The 20986-nt window shown below is 37.6% G+C and overlaps 1 protein-coding gene across 2 annotated transcripts in view; it reads right to left on the bottom strand.

The window, feature by feature from the left end:
• The window catches only part of RGS20 (regulator of G protein signaling 20), a 141294-nt gene that overhangs the window by 26779 nt on the left and 93529 nt on the right, over positions 1-20986 (bottom strand). For both annotated transcript variants that reach the window (XM_036738981.1, XM_036738987.1), the window contains one exon: positions 52-200. In XM_036738981.1, coding sequence (XP_036594876.1) covers positions 52-200 — 149 coding nt within the window. The remainder of the gene's footprint in view (positions 1-51; positions 201-20986) is intronic.

Genomic DNA, 20986 nt, shown 5'->3' with positions numbered 1-20986 from the left:
TCTTGGGTGCTACAACCTAAGTGGTGTGAGTGTAGAAGCTGAAAAACATACCATGAGCAGCTACAACAACAGCACCAACAGAAGCAACAGGCATTAGATGCTCTATTCCCCACTTCGTGTTGGCCTGCAGTACAGTCTGTTGTCTCCTGGGGCACTGACATCTGCCGTTTTCGCATCTCCATCCGCTCTGATCCCATGGGCTGTTAAAGTGATAACAAAAATGGGAAGTTTAATATAGAACAGTACTAGGAATGAATATGGTTTGCTTATCACATAGATAAAATCCTTTGCTTGGGAGACAGAAGTTTGAGATGACTTGTTGCTAACAAGTGGACCACATAGGTGATCTTGGAGTGGAAGAGAGTAGATCAGCTGGCTTTTCACTTTCCCAGAATTATAGGCTACTCAGAATCCTAAAGTGAGAAGAGGAGAACAGTAATAAGTGTCTTCAAGGGTAGCTGTTGGGGGTTATAACACCAGCTCTTTCCATACTGGCAGGTATGGAAGCTGAGGAAATCTCAGTGACCCAAAGGGATTATTCCATAGCTGTCTTTGAGTCAGAGAAAATCACAAATTATGTTCCAAATATAAGCTGGACTTTCTTGAGTAAAAATGAGCTGGAAGGGAACTTAGAAGTCATAAAATCTAAATCCATAATTATTATAATAAGTAAGCTGAGACCCAATAGTTAAATGACTTCCTCAAGGTTATGTGGCTCTTTAGCTGCAGTGCCAAGTCTAGAATCCAAGGCTAATAGTCTTACCAACACTGCAGAGAAAGTGAAAGAACCTCAGTGAACTAAAAGAAACTCTAAACTCTTCGTTCATATGAACTTGGGATTGCCAAATATATGAACAGAGAGAAATTAGTTAATAATGGCGGGAAATTTCATCCATGTAGGGAACTTCTGGTACATAAATTCCTTGTACTAATGCAGATTGACAAACCATTTGTAACTTACAGTTTTCGAGATTTGACTGAGGTGTTAAGAGACTTGCCTCTGATCACACAGCTAACATGTCAGAGGTGGGGCTGGAACCCAGATATTCTTGATTGTAAGGCATGCCTACTACCACCTATATCACTGTTTTTCAATGTCTCCATTTACCTAGATGCAATTAGCTTAAAGAATGATTTATGTTTATAGCACTTTAACATTTATGATTATTGATCTAGGGAAATACTACTTTTTAAAATTACCACCCATTCCTCACAGAATACCTCCTTTCTTTCACAATACACAATTTCCTCAGAAAGGTGATTGTGAGTTACTGAACGCTAAAGTTACCAACAATCTGTTAATGGCCAAATATGATGGCCTGTTTGCATTCTGCATCTGACTTATCTGCTGCATTTGATGCTTTTAACAACCTTTCTCTTCCTAGATACTCTCTTCTCTGAGTTTTCATAACACTACTTTCTCCTGGTTCTCCTATCTGTCTTCTTCTCAGTCTTTTTTGTCTGCTTGTAATCCCTATCACATCTCCTAAAGGTATATGTACCCCAAGATTCTGTCCTAGACCCTCAACACTCTCTTTTGGTGACCTCTTCAGCTCTCATTTATTTAATTATTATTTCTATCCGTAACTCACAGATCCAGTCAAGTCTCTCCCTTGAACTTCAATTCATCACCTATTGGACATTTCAAATTGTCCACAGGACATCTGGGTATACAGCCAGGGAGCTCATTAGAAGGGCTGGCCCAGAATCACACTAACCTCTGTGCTTATATATCCTATTCAGGGCCCTCTGGGCCCTGACCTCACCCAGGCTGGGAGTGGAGAAGTTCCCCAGCCCCAATATCACATTATTCCCCCTCCTTCACTCTGTGATACAGACAGATTGGCTTCTCTCTGTTCTTCACTGATGCCCCATCTTTCCCATACCCTAAGCCTGCAAAAGCACTTTCTCCTTCCCTCCACCTCCTAAAATCCCTTTTTCCTTCAAGATAGAGCTCTAGCACTACCTTCAAACAGAAAGCTTTCCCTATCCTGACAATTGCTAGTTCCCTCCCTCCCAAACTATTTTTATTTAACTAGTTTATATTTACTTGTATTTTAAAAAGTATTCTGCATATACTGATATTTGTACTGTCTCCCCTATTAGAATGTAAGCTCCTTGTGAGTATGGATTATTTAATTTTTTGAATTTGTATCTGTTTCAACAATCCAGCTAGCAGCTTCTGTGGGGGTGTAAGATCTACCAACAACCAGCACCCAGAAAGCTGCCAACACAGGTCCTTTTGATCTGCTTTACTTAAGGAAAGCAACATTAAAGGGTTAACAATCTTACTTTGATCCAGCATACAAATAACATCCACCTAGTTCAGGAGAAAAAGCCAGCATCCTGAATAACAGACCAAATACAATTCGTAGTTATCAACATCTGGGTATACAGCCAGGGAGCTCATTAGAAGGGCTGGCCCAGAGTCACACTAACCTCTGTGCTTATATATTCTGTTCAGGGCCCTCTGGGCCCTGACCTCACCCAGGCTGGGAGTGGAGAAGTTCCCCACCCCCAATATCACATCAGGTACAAATCAATGGCTCCCAATTGTCTCAGTGCTGAGAAATACAAAAACATCCAACATTAACATTCAAACAAAGGCCAGAATCATTAAAGGTCAACAACAAAAAGTCCCACCTTAATTACTATTACAGTATCCCCAGGTACAGTACAGTACCTGACACATAGTAGGTGCTAAATAAATGTTTGCTAATTTATTGTTGATTAATTGATGAGAATTTTGTATCAAAACTGAGAAAGATGAAGGAAAACAGTCAACTCCTCAATAACCAAAACAGGAAGATTTTATAAAATAGGCAGAAATTCATAAACCATTTAAACAGTAGAAGAGATGTGCCTTAGCAGACACATACAATACATTTATTGAATGTTTACCATGGGCAAGGCACCATATTTTTATATCACCCTACTTTGGAAAAGGTTGAATGGCCTTACTTTGGAGAAGGTGGGTGTGGTTCTTCATGATACATTCAGGAGAATTTTAGAAGCTATTTAAACAGGGAAAAAGAGGTGGCTTAGCAGACAGATGGAAGTGGTAGTTGTGGTCATAGGGAGGGATCAACCAACATATTTATTGAATGTTTACTTTAGGAAAGGTTCTGTATTTTGTTTGTGGTCCTATTTTGATGAAGGATGTTTGTTGAAATAAATTGTTAAAATGAAGGAACAAAGGTGAGTGTGGTATGAACAATGAGAGGAGACATTGAGTTGGTGTTCCTAGAGGAATCATTTAAAACACTTAATTCGCTTCAACAGAAATTTATTGTTGAGTCTGGTAAGACTTTGAAGCATATCATAAAAATTTCAGACTTGATCTATATGGCAAAGGGAAATTATTGCAGAACTTTATGAAAAATACCTAAATTATGGGTGAATGTAGAAGCTTTGGCATCAGCTTCCTTGTGAATGCCTCCAGTATTTTTTCTTTCCCATGTGAGCTCTGGATTTTAGCTTTGACACTCCTGGAACTTTTTATTTTGGGGTTCCTTGCAGGAAATCATCAGTGGATTCTTTCTATCTTTTCTTCTGGCCTGTGGTGCTAATAGATCGGAGCATTTTTCTTTTATAATTTCTTGGAATACAGTGTCCTGGCTTTTTGTTGTTGTTGTTATAGTTTTTGAGGAATACAATGATCTTTAAATTATCTCTCCTTTTCTTGTTTTACAGATCAGTTGTTTTTAATGTCAGAAGTCTTAAGTTTTCTTTTATTTTATCAAATGTTAAAGTTTTTCTAATGTTTTTAGCTCTCAAAGTCATTTATTTCTGTTTGAGTTATTCAAGTTTTCAAGAATCCATTCACTCAGCAAGGTTTGCCACTTTCAGTTCTAATCTATTTATTCTCCTTCCAATTCTTTCCTTTAAATATTTTATTTAATTTTTTATCTCTTGCTTCATTTCTTCTAAGTATTCACGTAGTCTTTGTGGAGAATCCATTTTTCCCCTTGAGTCTTTGCTTATAGTTGTTATGGAGTTTCTTTCTCCTTTTGGGGGTTTTCTAGATCTCTAATAATTTTTGATACCTATTGGTGTTTTCTTTTATTCACTCATTTCTTGAGCTGTAGCTCCTGAAATGGGGCTTTGGGTAAGGACCAGGCTCCATCCCCTGCTGCTGTAGTCAGCCTTATGTGTTCTCCATCTGGGGCCCCAGATGCTGACCTTTATGTCCTAGAGGTAGGCTTTGCTGGATCTTTGAGGTTGAATGCTAGATTTTCAGGGCCATCACTGGCTCCTCAGGGCAGAATGTAAGAAACCATAGAGTCCCTGGGTCTAGGGTGCGCTAGTCTGAGCATTGATAGCAGATCTTTGCCTGCTGTACTATAGCTCCCTGGAGGTTCCAAAATTTCTGACCATCCTTGGCTTATTTGGCTCAAATCTTGATGCCTCTGGACAGAGAACCTTGAAAGCTACAAGTTTCTCTGTCCTGTCTCAGTCATACTGGGAAGCTAGCCTTCACTGGCATTGACTATACTGGTAGTGTCCTTTTCTGTTGCCTTTGCGGAAAAGTAGTTAACTGCAGTTTTTCATTGGATTTCTTGATATTTATTTGGTCTTGGTTTTGCTAGAGTTGATATTTGGGAGCTGTACAGTCTGCCTCCCCTACAGGCAATCATCTTGGCAATAAGTCTCAAAGATTTTTTTTAAGAACAAAAAGAGGAAGAGAAAAAAATTACCAAATCAATCAACACATTGAAGAAAAAAACCAACCTGATTATATGTAATGTTCTACATTCATGAATCATCCACTTCAAAAGAGTAGAGACAATTATCTTCTCATATGTCTTCTTTGTGGACGAACTTGGTCTTTCTCATTTGCAATATTCATTTTTGGTTACTTTGTGGTTGTGGTCTTCCCACTTTCATTGTGTAGTCATTGTGTGTATTGTATTGTTACCTCTGCTTACTTCTTTTTATATTAGTTCACGTCTTTCTATGTTTCTCTGCATTCATCATATTTGTTAGTTTTACAGTACAGTAATTTTCCATTACATTTATGTATCACAATTGACTTAGAACTTTCAATGTTAGTCATGCCCTAATATTCACTGTACTACTGACAAACTAATCATGCATAGAACTACATTTAACATGTTACACTCATATATAATAAACACTTTTGTGTTATAGCAAACTATCAAATTTAATTATATGAATCAAAGGACTGTGACTTATAAACCCTAATCTGTCCAGTTTTCATTTAGGAAATCATGCACAGAAGCAAAACATACTAATATTTCTACTCTATTTAAATATTGGTATACAAGCAATATAAATTTATGCATTAATATTTAGGCTACAAATAACTGGACAACTTTCTTTTTGTTTGTGTTTTCCTAAGGGGGGAAAAAAAACCCAAAATTTGCACTTTAACAGTACTGCTCCATATTGTGTGTGTGTGTGTGTGTGTGTGTGTGTGCGCAATGTATAATTCTTTGGCAGAGTGCCATGATTCATTTCAGTGTATGATAGAACAAACTAATAAGTATTGTAATTGTAATTCCCCTTCTAACATACTGTCCAAACTTGTGAATGTTTTGATGTTGTAGAGATAAATGAATATAAAGTCAATGTAAATGATCTGAGGTGCTCTGTTCTATAATTTATGGCATGTCAAAGCAGACTGAGGAAATGAGGAGCAGCACGATTAACAGACTTCAAATCTTCACCAAGAGAGAATCCCAGTTAAAAACTGAGCTTCCTTTTTTTGTTTTTGGAGTTCCTAGGAAACTTACATTTAAAAATGATCAATTTTACATACTATCTTTATGTGATTTAGGATCACCAAATATATAAACAAATAGAAATTAGTTAATAATGTATCATTTACAGGGGGAATGGCATCCAGTCTTGCAATTTTATCAGTTTAGGAAACTCCTGGCATGGAAACTTCCTGTTCCAGTGCAGATCACCAACCATTCTGTAATTTCTAATCTTAGAGATTTGCCTGTGATGATGAGGAGTTACGTGAGTTGCCTATGGTTGCTCATCTAGTTTATGTCAAACTTATAGTCTCCCTGACGATAAGTAATATCTGATAAAAATTGGTTTGACTTGGTATGACCCCAGTCTCTAGCATGCATGTATGTTGAGGTTCAGCTCTCCCTCAAACCAGACTTTGACCCCTTCCCTAGCCACTTGCTTGCTATGGCACTGTTAGAGGTGAGTCCCTGCCCCCCATTACTCATTCTTTATTAGGCAACTCAGAAAATTCTCTGATTTCAGTGGTCCAGACTACCCTATTGCCTTGCCTCATGGCAGTGACATGTCAGCTTTGTCTAAAACTCTCTATAAGTTTGAGTCCTGAGTAGCTCTGGGGCCCGCGATTGGAATGTGCAGCTTGTTGCATGTCTAAGTCACTAGGTTGCCTTTAGCAATGGGAACAATGAGGAGAGGGGCACTTATGCTGTTCCTTGTTGGTATTTGTCTCTCTCCTATGGTTGCCATCCCTGTGTGGCAGTGTCACTCTTTGGGAACAGTCCCCTCTTCTTTTGCCCTGCACTAAGCCTGGCCTGCTATCTGCTGTGTCAGGCTGCTTTTCAATATATCTATTTATCTAACAGCAATTAACTTAAAGAAATATTTTTTACCTTTTGAAAAACATTAACATAAATGATAGATCCAGAGATATATCGCTTCTTTGAATTGTCACCCATTTCTCACAGAATACCCTTTATTTTCCATCTCTCCAGAAAGCAGATTGTGAGTGAAGGTCCAACAGGCATCTAGAATTGTCTGAGTTAAAATACAAATGTGGAGCCTCAAGTACTATTTAAAGTACAGAAGTTAGCCCAGCCCAAGCTGCACCTGGACCAACCAGACAGGGAGCTGGGCGGAACAAGCCCTAGCGCCCTGAATCAGTGAGCTGTGGCAGTTACCAGACTTCTCAACCCACAAACACCAAAGGCAACAGAGAAGGTTAGTGGGAAAAGCTGCTGGGACAGAGTGAAAGGAGTTCCCTGTTTGGCCACCTCCCCAGGGGAGCGGAAGTGATGCAGCTCTGAGGCTGCTTACAGAGCTCTGAGGCTGCTTACAGAGCTATAACTGCATTTGCTTCCAGCCCCAGGCCCACCTGATGGGAGGAATTAAGTGGCAGATCAGAGCAGGAGTACAGAGCCAGCTTAGATCTGAGTCCTGTCTGGGTTGGTGGTTCTTGGGGGAGGAGTAGCACTGGTGTGACAGAGCTTGCTGTGTAGAAATAGCTCCGAAAACAACAGCCCAGCCCCTCAAGCTTGGGACAAAGTACTCTATACTCTACAAGCAGTCATACCCTGACAAAAAAACTCAAGGGTCAAGTAAGTTGGCTGGGAACATGGCCAGGCAGCGAAAACGGACTCAGATTCAGACTCAGATTTTGGAATCTTTCTTTGGTGACAAAGAAGACCAAAACATACAGCCAGAAGAAGTCAACAAAGTCAAAGAGCCTACATCAAAAGCCTCCAAGAAAAGCATGAACTGGTCTCAGGCCATGGAAGAGCTCAAAAAGGATTTGGAAAAGCAAGTTAGAGAAGTAGAGGAAAAATTGGGAAGGGAAATGAGAGGGATGTGAGAAAAGCATGAAAAACAAGTTAATGACTTGCTAAAGGACACCCAAAAAATAATGAAGAAAATAACACCTTAAAAATAGACTAACTCAAATGGCAAAAGAGCTCCAAAAAGCCAATGAGGAGAAGAATGCCTTGAAAGGCAGAATTAGCCAAATGGAGAAGGAGGTTCAAAAGACCGCTGAAGAAAATACTACCTTAAAAATTAGATTGGAGCAAGTAGAAGCTAGTGACTTTATGAGAAATCAAGATATTATCAAACAGAACCAAAGGAATGAAAAAATGGAAGACAATGTGAAATACCTCATTGAAAAAACCACTGAACTGGAAAATAGATCCAGGAGAGATAATTTAAAAATTATTGGACTATCTGAAAGCCATGATAAAAAAAAAGAACCTAGATATCACCTTTCAAGAAATTATCAAGGAGAACTGCCCTGATATTCTAGAGCCAGAGCGTAAAATAGAAATTGAAAGAATCCACCAATTGCCTCCTGAAAAAGATCCCCAAAAGAAAACTCCTAGGAATATTGTCACCAAATTCCAGAAGTCCCAGGTCAAAATAATGCAAGCAGCCAGAAAGAAACAATTTGAGTATTGTGGAAACACAATCAGGATAACACAAGATCTAGCAGCTTCTACATTAAGGGATTGAAGGGCTTGGAATATGATATTCTGGAGGTCAATGGAACTAGGATTAAAACCAAGAATCACCTACCCACCTTGGAGTATAATACTCCAAGGCGAAATATGGATTTTCAATAAAATAGAGGACTTTCAAGTTTTCTCAGTGAAAAGACCAGAGCTGAATATAAAATTTGACTTTCAAACACAAGAATCAAGAGAAGCATGAAAAGGTAAACAAGAAAGAGAAATCATAAGGGACTTACTAAAGTTGAACTGTTTTGTTAACATTCCTACAAGGAAAGGTGATGTGTGTAATTCATGAGACCTCAGTTTTAGGGTAGCTGAAGGGAATATATATATATATACACACACACACAGAGGGCACAGTGTGAGTTGAATATGAAGGGATGATATCTAAAAAAATAAAATCAAATTAAGGGATGAGAGAGGAATATATTGAGAGAGGGAGAAAGGGAGAGATAGAATGGGGTAAATCATCTCACATAAAAGTGGCAAGAAAAAACAGTTCTGTAGGAAGGGAAGAGGGGGCAGGTGAGGGGGAATGAGTGAATCTTGCTCTCATCGGATTTGACCTGAGGAGGGAATAACATACACCCTCAATTGGGTATCTTACCCCACAGGAAAGAAGGAGGAAGGAGATAAAAAGGGGGGCATGTTAGAAGGGAGGGCAGATGGGGGAGGAGGTAATCAAAAACAAACACTTTCAAAAAGAGACAGGGTGAAGGGAGAAAATTGAATAAAGGGGGATAGGATAGGAAGGAGCAAAACATAGTTAGTCTTTCACAACATGAGTATTGTGGAAGGGTTTTTACATAATGATACACATGTGGCTTATGTTGAATTGCTTGCCTTCTTAGGGAGGGTGGGTGGGGAGGGAAGAGAGGAGAGAATTTGGAACTCAAACTTTTAAAAAACAGATGTTCAAAAAAAAAGTTTTTGCATGCAACTAGGAAGTAAGATATACAGGAAATGGGGCATAGAAATTTATCTTTCCCTACAAGAAAGTAAGGGAAAAGGGAATGGGAGGGGAGTGGGGTGACAGAAGTGAGGGCTAACTGGGGAATGGGGCAACCAGAATATATGCCATCTTGGAGTGGGGGGGAGGGTAGAAATGGGGAGAAAATTTGTAATTCAAACTCTTGTGAAAATCAATGCTGAAAACTAAAAATATTAAGTAAATTTAAAATACAGAAGTTGCATGGTCAAGATGTGCTACTCTGTGGAAGAACATTCCATCTATCGACATCTGAATAGTAAAGCCTACTGTATAGTAAAGTTCAATCACACTCTTCTCTAAGAGCCCTGAACCTAGGGCTATAGGGATGCATGATTTCAGTGAAATGGAACCTGAAGCCTCTCTCTTCATCAACCCTTTTAGACATATTTCCAATTACATGTAAAAACAATTTTAACAGTTTTTTTTAAATTTTGAGTTCCAAATTTGCTCTCTCCCTCTTCTCACCCCTCACTTGGAAGGCAAGCAATTTGACATAGGTTATATATGTGCAATCATGCAAAACATATTTCAATATAAGTCATGTTATGAAAGAAAGCACAAACCAAAAAGAAACAAAAAAAAAAAACAAAAAAATACCCACACAAAAAATAAAGTGAAAAATAGTATGCTTCAATCTGCATTCAGACTACATCAGGTCTTTCTCTGAAGGTGGATAGCATACAGAATTATCTCTTTAACCAGCTTATGTCTGCTATCACTATTGGAGATTGTGCTTTTAACTCAGAAAAATAACGATATTAATATACACGCAAACAAGTCACCTTTAAAATGCACTAGAGAACAACAGGGAAAAAATATCACTAGAAAAAACAGTCAAGCAGGACACTTGAAAATAACATGCTTAATTTATTACACACTTTAAAAGAAAACCAAGCTGTTCATAATACATATTCATAGCTTCATGTACAATCTTCTTTTTTGTATATGAAAAGCTCATCTTATTTAGTGTTGGTTAAGTTGAAAATAAAATGAAAAATAAAATAAAAGCAAAAGCCAGGGATTATTCCATGGGGGGTGGTGGTAAGGGTAGTCATTTGAAGTGACAATGCTGTGCATCAAAAGAGCAACAACAAAAGTTTTTTTTCTTCTTTAAAAAATTATTATTTATTTATAACATTCTTTTTAAATTTGGCGATCCAAATTCTCTCTCTCCCTTCCCTTCTCTATCCATTGATAAGAAAATCAAAATGATATCAATTATACATGTGAAATAATGCAAAATATATTTCTATATTAGCCATCTCACAAAAAAGAAAAAGTATAGAAAGTGAGAAAATTGTGCTTCAATTTGCACTGAGTGCATCAGTTCTCTCTCTGAAGGTGGGTAGTATTTTTCATCATTGCCTTAGATCATGGTATTGAATAAAGTAGCCCAGTCTTTCATAGCTGATCATCATTTAAAAATTGCCGTTACTGTGTGCAATGATTCACTAGTTCTTACTTCACACTGCATCAGTTCATAAAGGTTTTTGCCATGTTGTTGTTTTTCTGAAACCACCTCCTTCATCGTTTCATATATCACAATAGTACTCCATCACAATCATATGCTACAACTTGTTCAGCCATTCCTAAATTTATGTGTATCCCCTCAATTTCCAATTCTTTGCACCACAAAAGAGCTGTTATTAATATTTTTGTATGCATAGATTTTTCCTTTTTCTCTCATCTCTTTGGAGTACAGACCTAGTAGTGGTATTACTGGGTCAAAGGGTATACATAGTTTTATAGCCCTTTGGGCATAGTTCCAAATTGTCCTTCAGAATAGTTGGACCTGTTCACTACTCTGCTAACAGTTTATTATTGTACTTATTTTTCCTCATCCCTTTGAACATTTGTCATTTCTAATAGGTATGAAGTGGTACCTCAGAGTTGTTTTAATTTACATTTCTCTAATTAATAGTGACTTGGAACATATGTTCCCATAACTATAGAAGGTTTGATTTCTTCTTCTGAAAACTTCCTGTTCATATCCCATAGCCATTTATCAATTGGGGAATGGCTCTTATTTTTATAGATTTGACTCAGTTCTAAACTCAATATATATTTGAGAAATGAGATCTTTATCAGAAAAAATTGTGGCAAGAATTTTTTGATATCACTTCATTGTCAGTAGTACCTTTTAGCAAAATGTAGTTTCCCTAATTTTCTCTTTTAACGTCTGTTTTTGCTTTTGCATTGACTGAGATCATGATTGCCACTAGTGCCCTATTTAATTCAGCTGCAGCATAATGGATTATGCTCCAGCCCTTTATTTCAACTCTATATGTGTCTTTTTGTTTCAAGGGTGTCTTTTGTAAATAACAGATTGTTGGGTTCTGGTTTCTAATCCATTCTGCTATCACTTCATTTTATGGGTGACCTCATCCAATTCACATTTATGAGTACTAATTGTATTTCCCTTTATCCTATTTTCTTCTGTTTATGCTTCTCACCCTCTCTTTTTATCCTGTTCCTCCTCAAAAGTCTGTTTTTCTTCTGACTACTACCTCCCTTAATCTGCCCTCTCTTTTGTCACCCACACCCCCATATCTCTTATCCCCTCCTATTTCCATAATAGGTAGCGCGTTCTTCTCCTCATTGGCTTTTTGGATCTCTTTTGCCATTTGAGTTAGTCTATTTTTAAGGTGTTATTTTCTTCATTATTTTTTGGGTTCTCCTTTAGCAAGTCATTGACTTGTTTTTCATAGTTTTCCTTCATCACTCTCATTTCTCTTCCCAATTTTTCCTCTACTTATCTTACTTGCTTTTTCAAGTCCTTTTTGAGTTCTTCCATGGCCTGAGACCAATTCATGTTTTTCTTGGAGGCTTTTGATGTAGGCTCTTTGACTTTGTTGACTTCTTCTGGCTATATGTTTTGGTCTTTTTTGTCACCGAAAAAAGATTCCAAAGTCTGAGTCTGAATCTGGGACCGTTTTCGCTGCCCCAGTAAATTTCTTTTGGGCCACTTGTCTGACCTCCTTACCATCTCTGGGCTGAGAGCTCCTGAAGCTGCTGCTTATAAATTTTTTTTTTAAATTAAGAAATGCATACTAGTTTAGCAATGTACTTTGATAGAATTTGGATATCTGAAGGTTATTAAAAAAATTAGGAAATCATTCAGAAAACTGATCAGTCTTTAAATAATCCAGTGATTTGAAGGCTTGCTAAATCCCATAACGATTCATGATATTACTTAGGAATAGCAAACTGATGAACTGAATTGAGGCAGTTTGGGGTAATGGAAAGAGCATATGACCTGAAGTTAGAAGATCTGGGTTCCAATCCTTGTTTGGTCACTTACTAGCTGTATGAGTTTGTTGGTTGTTGGTCAGTCATTTTTCAGTCATGTTCAACTCTTCATGACCCTATTTGGAGTTTTCTTGGCAAAAATACTAGAGTGGTCTGTCATTTCCTTTTTTACCTCCTTTTACAGATGAGGATGAGGCAAACAGGGTTAAGTGTGCCCAAGGTCAAACAGCTAGTAAGTGAGTCTTTTTGACTTCAGGCCTGGCACTTTATCCACTGTACTACCTACCTGCCCTATATGAGTTTAGGCAAATCATTTAGGCTTTCTAAGCCTCAGTTTCATCATCTGTAAATTGGAAATAGTCATACCTACATTATCTACCTCACAATATTGTTGTAGGAAAAGTACTTTGTAAAAAGAAATAATAATAATTATTGACCGCATAAGCTAATAATACATGCATTGTTAACTGTGCTGAGCACCTATTTACTTTTTATGTATACTTCAATACTTTAAGGAACCACAATCCCTTCACTATCAAAACTCCTTTCAGTGATATAGATTGCAATTCACTCATACTTCCTCATCCTATACAACTCTTGTGGATGTCCTCTCCTAAATCTTCAAAAAATGATTCATTTAATACACTGGAGGCTTTTCTTCAAGTCTTTTAATATTAAATGAATAGTAGAGCAGCACAGGGGTTGCCTATATGTTATTCCCCATTTATTTTTCTGATCCTGTATTTCCTGGATGATAATATTGGCTGATATTTATATAATATTTTAAGGTTTGCAAATACTTTATAGACAATATTTCATTTTATCATTATGACAACTCAGAGATATATTATTATTATAATTCCTATTTTACAAATAAGGAAACTGAGGCTGAGAGAATAAGCAGTTTGCTTAGGGTCAGTTAGTGGCTGAAGCATGATTCAAGCCCAGCTCTTTTTGACTATTTCCACTAAAACATGCTGCCTTTCATTTATTCATTTCTTTTATGTCAACTCTTGCTCTTAACACACAGTGTAACTGTTGAAGCCTATGTATACCCATCATCTCTCTCCACTGACTTTGGGTTACCATCCTTCATTCTTTAGATATTGTACTGCTCCATTTTTTTTTTTGCAGCTGTATAGCATTTTTGCATGCCTAGTTTTCTTTCAGAGAACAGTTTAGAATTGTTGAAGATGCTATTCAATTTCCCAGATGTAACCCAACTGGTTTTTTTCCTCTCAGTCAATTCTGGACCCTGTTCATTGTCCATTTATCTGTCCAAATAGATGTACTGGTGGACTAACTCAATAAATGCCCTATCCAATGCCGTATCTTAGTCTGGACAAAAGGCATTCTTTATGCATTTCCTGCCCCACCCCTCCCCACCGTGTGTATTGTTAAACTGAACTTTTGAGTGGCTGGGGAATATTATCAAGCAGGCTTTGTAGTATTCTGAGGCTCAATGCAATCAGAACAATTGCATCCACTAACAGGAGAATCATCTGGAGAACTTCACTGTCCACAGAACAAAGAAATCCCTTTTCCATTTAGAACTTTCACTGGACAGCCCCCATCACAAGAGCAGACACTCATCAAAATCTATCCCATCAAACTATTTCTTCATCCACCTTTTCCTCATTTAAAATGTCAACTAGAATGTGCCATTCCTAACCAAAATGTTTAAGAGATTAATTTTTATTATATTTTCAAGTGTCAAGTTTCCACTCACTAATACTGCAGCACACCAATGAATAATATAATAATAAATAAGGCCGCTTATAAGAGGGTTGCTTCAGAATAATAAATGTTACTACTTCATATTTTTTTGTAGTCCACACACATGTAAATAAGTGAATTTTAAAATGGAAATGGCTGAACAGGGTCCTTTGTTCCTAATCTCACAAATATCCCCAATTTTTGCCCTGGGCTCCATTGAAGCAACGTGATATTGTGGGAGGAACATGTGACTAGGACTTAGGAGACCTGAAGTCTAGTCCCAGTTCTACCAGTAACAAGCTCTGGGGCACTGTGCCAAAGGCAACATTGCCTAATGGTTAGAGTGCTAGACTCTTAGCAAGGAAGACCTGAGTTTGAATTCCACCTCAGACACTTAGCGTCTGTGTGATCATGGACAAGTCACTGAACTTGAGTTTCATTTTCCTCATTTACAAAATGAAACTATAACATAAATGAGGTAAGCTGTGCATAATGTGCTTTGTAAGCTTGAAATCACTACATAAATGTCCCTTGTTATTATTTAACCTTTCTGAGACTTAGTTCCTTATCTGTACAATATAGAGATTAGACTAGATAATCTGTGAGGTACTTCTCAGCTCTAACATTCTAAGATTCTAGGAGCCAGGTAGATCTTGACTCTGCCCTCAACATAGTTTCTTTATATCCCTTTTGTAAATAGATTTAAAGTTTCCATGTGAGCTGATAAAGTTTAATTGTTAATAGCCTTTCTGGAGTTTTCTTTCTTACAATCATGCCTTTAATGATTCCATAATAATTTAGGAACTTTAATATACTCTAATTTATGTTCCAGAGCATGGAATTCTCTAAATTTTTACTGGAGGATATATTCTTGTCATTCAAATAGAAAAGACTTTGCCATTTGACCAAAAACAAGACTGTCTAATAAGCTAGGCAAATACAATAAAAATTTCAGACTGGATAAACTCTCTAAGTCTCTTCCAGCTCTAAAATTCTATTAAATAAATTCTATACAGTAATTTAAAATATTAAAGAGGTACACAGAAGAGTTCTGACAAGTATTGTCCATTTTGTTTTTAATTTGTGGCTTTCATGGTTCTTCAATATGCTCCATTGAGGAGCGTTTTCCTTCCCTTGCCTTGGTTCTATGGTCTCTGAAAACTTGTAGTATGCTCACCTTGTTTCCTGGTTTGGCCTGATGTCCATGTGAGGATTATGAGAATTATACTACCTAACAATCCTAGAGGTAATTAGAGGAAACCAAACTTCCCTTGTTTTTGACATCTGCTTTCCCCCATCTCTCCGTGGTCAGGTCTTTCACCTTTCATTGGATATTCGGATATGTATGAGTCATGAACAGAAAGAATGAGGTTGTCATTCTATGCTTGAAGCCATTTTAGGGATTGGCCCTCCTTCTCCTCAGCCATCCGCAAGGTGGAAGCAAGGCGAGGCTCTAAAACAGGATTGTAGTTGTCTCCCTCCTTGACCCAGTAAAGTTATGACATGGTGCAAAAGAAGCACAGAAATTCTTAGGAACAGGGAGTGGTCACATACAGCTTGCAATTACTCAACCACTCAGGCACATGCAGGATGCCAGCAAGCAGGATAGACCTTATAGTTGCCACTCCTTCTCCCTCCGAGGTACCCTGGGAGATGGACATGACAGTCTCCTCCCTTATACTACTTAGTATTTTAGAGCCCATTTCTCCTTTCCACTTTTTGCAAGGATGTCTTCAGCATGACACCATCATGGTTTCTGTCTTTACAGTTGGGTAGAGAGTTAGCTTCAATCTGTTCCATTCCTGGGATAAATCTCTTAACTTTTCTTTGAAAGACAGAATTTCTACTTTGGTTTCCACAGCTGGCATACACATAAACCTATGAATATACTAAAATATGCACAGCTTTGAAACAATGAATATTCACATTCGAACTCATACACAGAATCACACAATTTTAGACCTGGAAAAGACCTTACAGAGCATTTGTTCCAACCTTGTCAGTTTGCAGATGAGGAAACAGATCCACAGAGATTGAAATCATAGAATTACAGAGTTTCAAGCTGAAAGAAATGACAGTGGCCATCTGGTCCAACCCATACCTAACAAAAGATTCTCACGAGAGCCCACCTGATAAGTGATCATCTAACCTCTGACTGAAGACCTGTAGTCAGGAGGAGCTCACTACCTCCTAAGGAGGTCAAGTCCACTTTTGAATAGTTCTGAATGTTAGGAAGTTTTTCCTTATGTCAAGACTAAATTTGCTTCTTTGTAACTTCTGCCCTAGATGGCAGAGTGAACAGAGTGCCAGGCCTGGAGTTAGGAGGACTCATTCTCCTGAGTTCAAATATGGCCTCAGACACTTACTAGCTATGTAACCTTGGGCAAGTCACTTAACACTGTTTTGCCTCAGTTTCTTTATCTGTAAAATGAGCTGGAGAAGGAAATGGCAAACCACTCCAGTATCTTTGCCAAGAAAACCCCAAATGGGGTCATAGAGAGTCAGACATGACTGACAATGACTGAACAACAACAAAAACTCCTATGCACTGTCCCCTGCTATGCCCAAGGTCACATAGGGACAAATCTGGGACTCTAATTTAGGTTTCCTGACACCCAGTCTAATTTTTTTTCAATTATACCACATTGCCTTATTTTACATGTATATTAATGTATATGTGTATATAATATATATATATCTCATGTATATTAATAAGCATTTGTTATGATTTTTTTACTGGACCTATAATTTTCCTGCCTTAGGGAGCTCCTCACCTAGAGCTTCTTCATTTTAGATCTAAACTTGTTGTGTACCTTAAAGGTTTGTTGTTGTTGTTGTAAATAATATTTTATTTTCCCCAATTACATATAAAGATAGTTTTCAGCATTCATTTTTCATAAGATTTTGAGTTTCAAGTTTTTCTTCCTTCCTCTTTTTCTTCCCTCCTCCCCAAGATGGCAAGCAATCTGATATAGGCTGTACATGAAAAATCATATTAAACATATATCCATATTAGTCATGTTGTGAAGGAAGAAACAGAACAAAAGGGAAAAACCATGAAAAAAAGTGAAAATAGTGTGCTTTGATCTGCATTCAAACTCCATAGTTCTTTCTCTGGATGTGGATAGCATTTTCCATCATGAGGCTTTTGGAATTATCTAGATCATTGTATGGCTGAGAAGAACTAAGTCTGTCATAGTTGATCATTGCACAATGTTGCTGTTACTATGTACAATGTTCTCCTGGTTCTGCTCACTTCACTCAGCATCAGTTCATGTAAGTCTTTCCAGGTTTTTCTGAATTCCATCAGCTCATCATTTCTTATAGCACAATAGTATTCGGCCATTCTCCAGTTGATGGGCATCCCCTCAATTTCCAATTCTTTGCCACCACAAAAAGAGCTGCTATAAACATTTTTGTACATGTGCATCCTTTTCCCTTTCTTATGATCTCTTTGGGATACAGACCTAGTAGCTGCACAAGAGAAATGCCCAGGGTACCTTAAAAGATGAAATGACTTGTACAGCCACTGTTTGTTATGGGCTAGACTTGAACCAGTCTTGCTGAATTGTTTATTCACTAGATCGTTGCAAGATATCTTAATGGGCATCTAGTCCAGTCTCTTCCTTTTACAGATGAGGAAACTGAGGCAAACAGAGGTCAAGTGATTTGCTCAGACTCACACAGCTAGTAAGTGTCAGAAACAGAACTTGAACCCAGGTCTTCAAGACTTCAAATCTAGCACTCTATCCATTATGCTCCTCTATGTACTGCCCCATGCTGCCTTTCTCTGCACTCATATATGCACACACAAACCTACACATTTCAGGCAGCCCTTATGTGCCCCATCTTTATTTTTTTTATTTATCTGGGGTTTTTTTTGGAGGAGAAAAAAATAAATCTTCATTTCAATGTAATTGGTTTCCTTGACAATTCTATGTATTTTATGCATTTTAAAACATTATTCTGAGAAGGAGTCTATGACACAAAAAAGGTTTTAGAAGCTCTAGAAACCAGAGTAGAAGATCAGGAAAAAAGTTTTTCCTGTCAATGACAGGCTTCCAGTATAGTTATGCCATGGATTAACCTGCTTTTCCTTTTTGATAAGAATACATAACAATAAAGTCATGGACAGCCTGTTTTTAAGTCTTTTTTCCTTCCCTTATCCTTTTGTATCCTCCAGAGAAATATTTTTGAAAAGGTCAGTGAACATCTAAGAGTTTGTTACAGGTGAGATTATCATTTTTGGTGTTTGTACAAATCAGAGAAAAAGATATTACATATTGAGATTGACCGGTAGAGTGAAGAAGGCATGTCCCTGCACTATGGTGGGATCCTGTGGGCCTCAGCTTTAAATGGGTGGCTAACATCTGTACAAAAAGTAGAGGAAAGTTTTAGGACTGATTCAAGGGTTAAAAACAGTAAAGTCAAATTTTATAAAGTTTTATTGAGCTTAAAATAATGAATAAAAATTTTTAATCTAGTGAAATTTTAAAATTAATACTAATGTTAATGTTTCCTACAATTCACTGGATTGTTTTTAGTCTAGTTTTAGTTCTTCAGGAAAGCAGTGCTGCTTAATAGAAAGAACACTGTAATGAACATTTGATGAGACCTGAGCTTGAGGCCTGGAGCCCACACTTAAGAGCTCTGTGAGAAGGAAATGGATAGGGATATAAAGTCAGAAGTGCCTGGTTCTCCATGTTCAGAGCATGTCTTTCCATTGGTTGTTTCACTAAAAATTTAGGCTTATGTCTAGGAATTTGATTTCTAGGAATGTTATCATGACATAATTTTGACACATAGGTGCTTGTAAACTTGACTTGACAATTCTACAGCAACAAGTGTAAATGTCCTGGCAAGTCATTCCAGCTCTCCAAGCATCAGTTTCTTCATCTGAAAAATGGAGATAATCATGCTTGGACTCCCTCTTCCATCTTGGCATTGTGAGCAATGTATTTTACAACCTTTAATGTATTATAGAAATGTACACTAGTGTTGTTTTAAAATGTTTTTAGAAGTCCAGATTCTTATTTTTCTCTTTGCTTGAGAATATCTTGTCTATACCAATTTAGAGGTGAGCTGGTCTATTTGCAAATAAGTCCGTTTCTGCCTATAGACCATAAATCATTTTGTATACTTAAATATTATTTTTCAGAAGGGCTAAATTTTAAATCTCATTAAAATGAATGAAGCATCCAAATTTTTTGTTTTGAAGTTCATTTTCACATTCCTAGAGATCAGATTCTTAGACGTAAGCCTAAATTTTCCAGTAAATGAAAAAATGTGCCCTGAATCTAGAGAATCATGCATATGTGGCTTTAACATCCCTTTTCTTTTTAGAGCTCTGGCATCTTTTTTATCATTTGTTTTATGGCCAGTTTGGGAATTTAATGTACTAGAAGGGGTAGCTAAGATGTTTGAGGTGAGAAAGAGGGTCAGAAAAGTTTAAAAGTTTGCCTGATAAAGACAAAGTGTTTCGAAAAGCTCATCTTTTTTACCCATAGAATCGGTACGTGGCAGGAAGAATGAGATAGGGTCCCCTAGCCCAGGGATCCTTAACATGGGTTCTGTAGATCCCCAAGGGGTCTATGGAGAGATCGCAAAGGGTCTGTGAAGTTGTTTTTATCTTTGGATAACTATATTTCAATATTATTGGTTTTCCTCTGTAATCATACACATTTTATTTTCTGTATTTAAAAACCTTAATCCAAGAAAGGTATACATACTTCACCAGTCTGCCGGAGGGACCCATGCCACAATTAAGGTTGAAACCCCCTGTTCCATTCTAGACTCACCTCCACCTGAAACCTCATCTGTTCTACAGTATCCTAGACATGTGTCTCTGAAAATCCACCTTAAGGTGTTTAGTGATGGGAAACTTACTTCTCTACTTCTCCTTTCTCTTAGTACAAACAACAAATTATCAGATTCTCTCCTTATAGAGAGTAATTGTTATATGGACAAGAACCACAGAAAGCATTTTCTGTGGGATTTTTTAGTTGTGGGGAATTCTTTATAACTTAACCAACAAAGTGATGTGCTAAGACACTGGAAACTGCTTCATTATTCAGAATGCTTTATTATAATAGAATTCTGTAATGGGATTTTGCCTGGGTTCCCACATCCCCTCCGCACACCCCTGGCAGAGCATTTTCTGTTTTCTCTTCTGTCAACATGTAGCCTGAAGCAAAAATGACACTTCAAAAGGCAGCTTTTGCTATTGCCAGAGCCACCTTCCCCAGGGGTGACAGATAAAGCATTTTCATTCTGGCAGCAGTTGGAGAGAAAACGGAGCAGAAGGTTCTGCTCCTCCTCTTCTTCTGCCAGTGGCAGTGACAACTAGCCTACTTAGAAGGAAGAGGAAGTGGAAGAATAGCAGCCCAGCAGAGGTGTGCTGTGTGTCCCCAGCAAGGAAGAGAAATCTGGCCTTTTGTGTTTGCTTTATCTTCCCAACTAGACTGTAACTTGCTAGATAGAAGGGAACCATGTTCTGGATTTCTTTGTATTCCACACAATGACTTGCTTAATGTTATGCACAGAATAGTTGCTCCATAAATATTTGTTGATTGAGACATCCTCTTATATGTGTAGACATACCTACTTTCCTCAATAGAAATGTAGCTAGAATGGTGGCAGCATGAAGTAGTTTTTATAGATAGCCTAGAAGATTATTAGTCTCCTCTCCTGGATCGTGATCCACTTCCTGCTCCTAAATATTCTGTGCACTAAAGCTCTGTCCTGAACCCTCTTCTCTTCTCATACTTTCTCATTTGGTGACCTTATCAGCTCTTGTGAATTTAATTAGATA

The sequence above is a fragment of the Trichosurus vulpecula genome, chromosome 1 (assembly GCF_011100635.1).
Source record: "Trichosurus vulpecula isolate mTriVul1 chromosome 1, mTriVul1.pri, whole genome shotgun sequence".
Classification (NCBI taxonomy): Eukaryota; Metazoa; Chordata; class Mammalia; order Diprotodontia; family Phalangeridae; genus Trichosurus; species Trichosurus vulpecula.
This window is presented reverse-complemented; position numbering and strand designations above follow the sequence as displayed.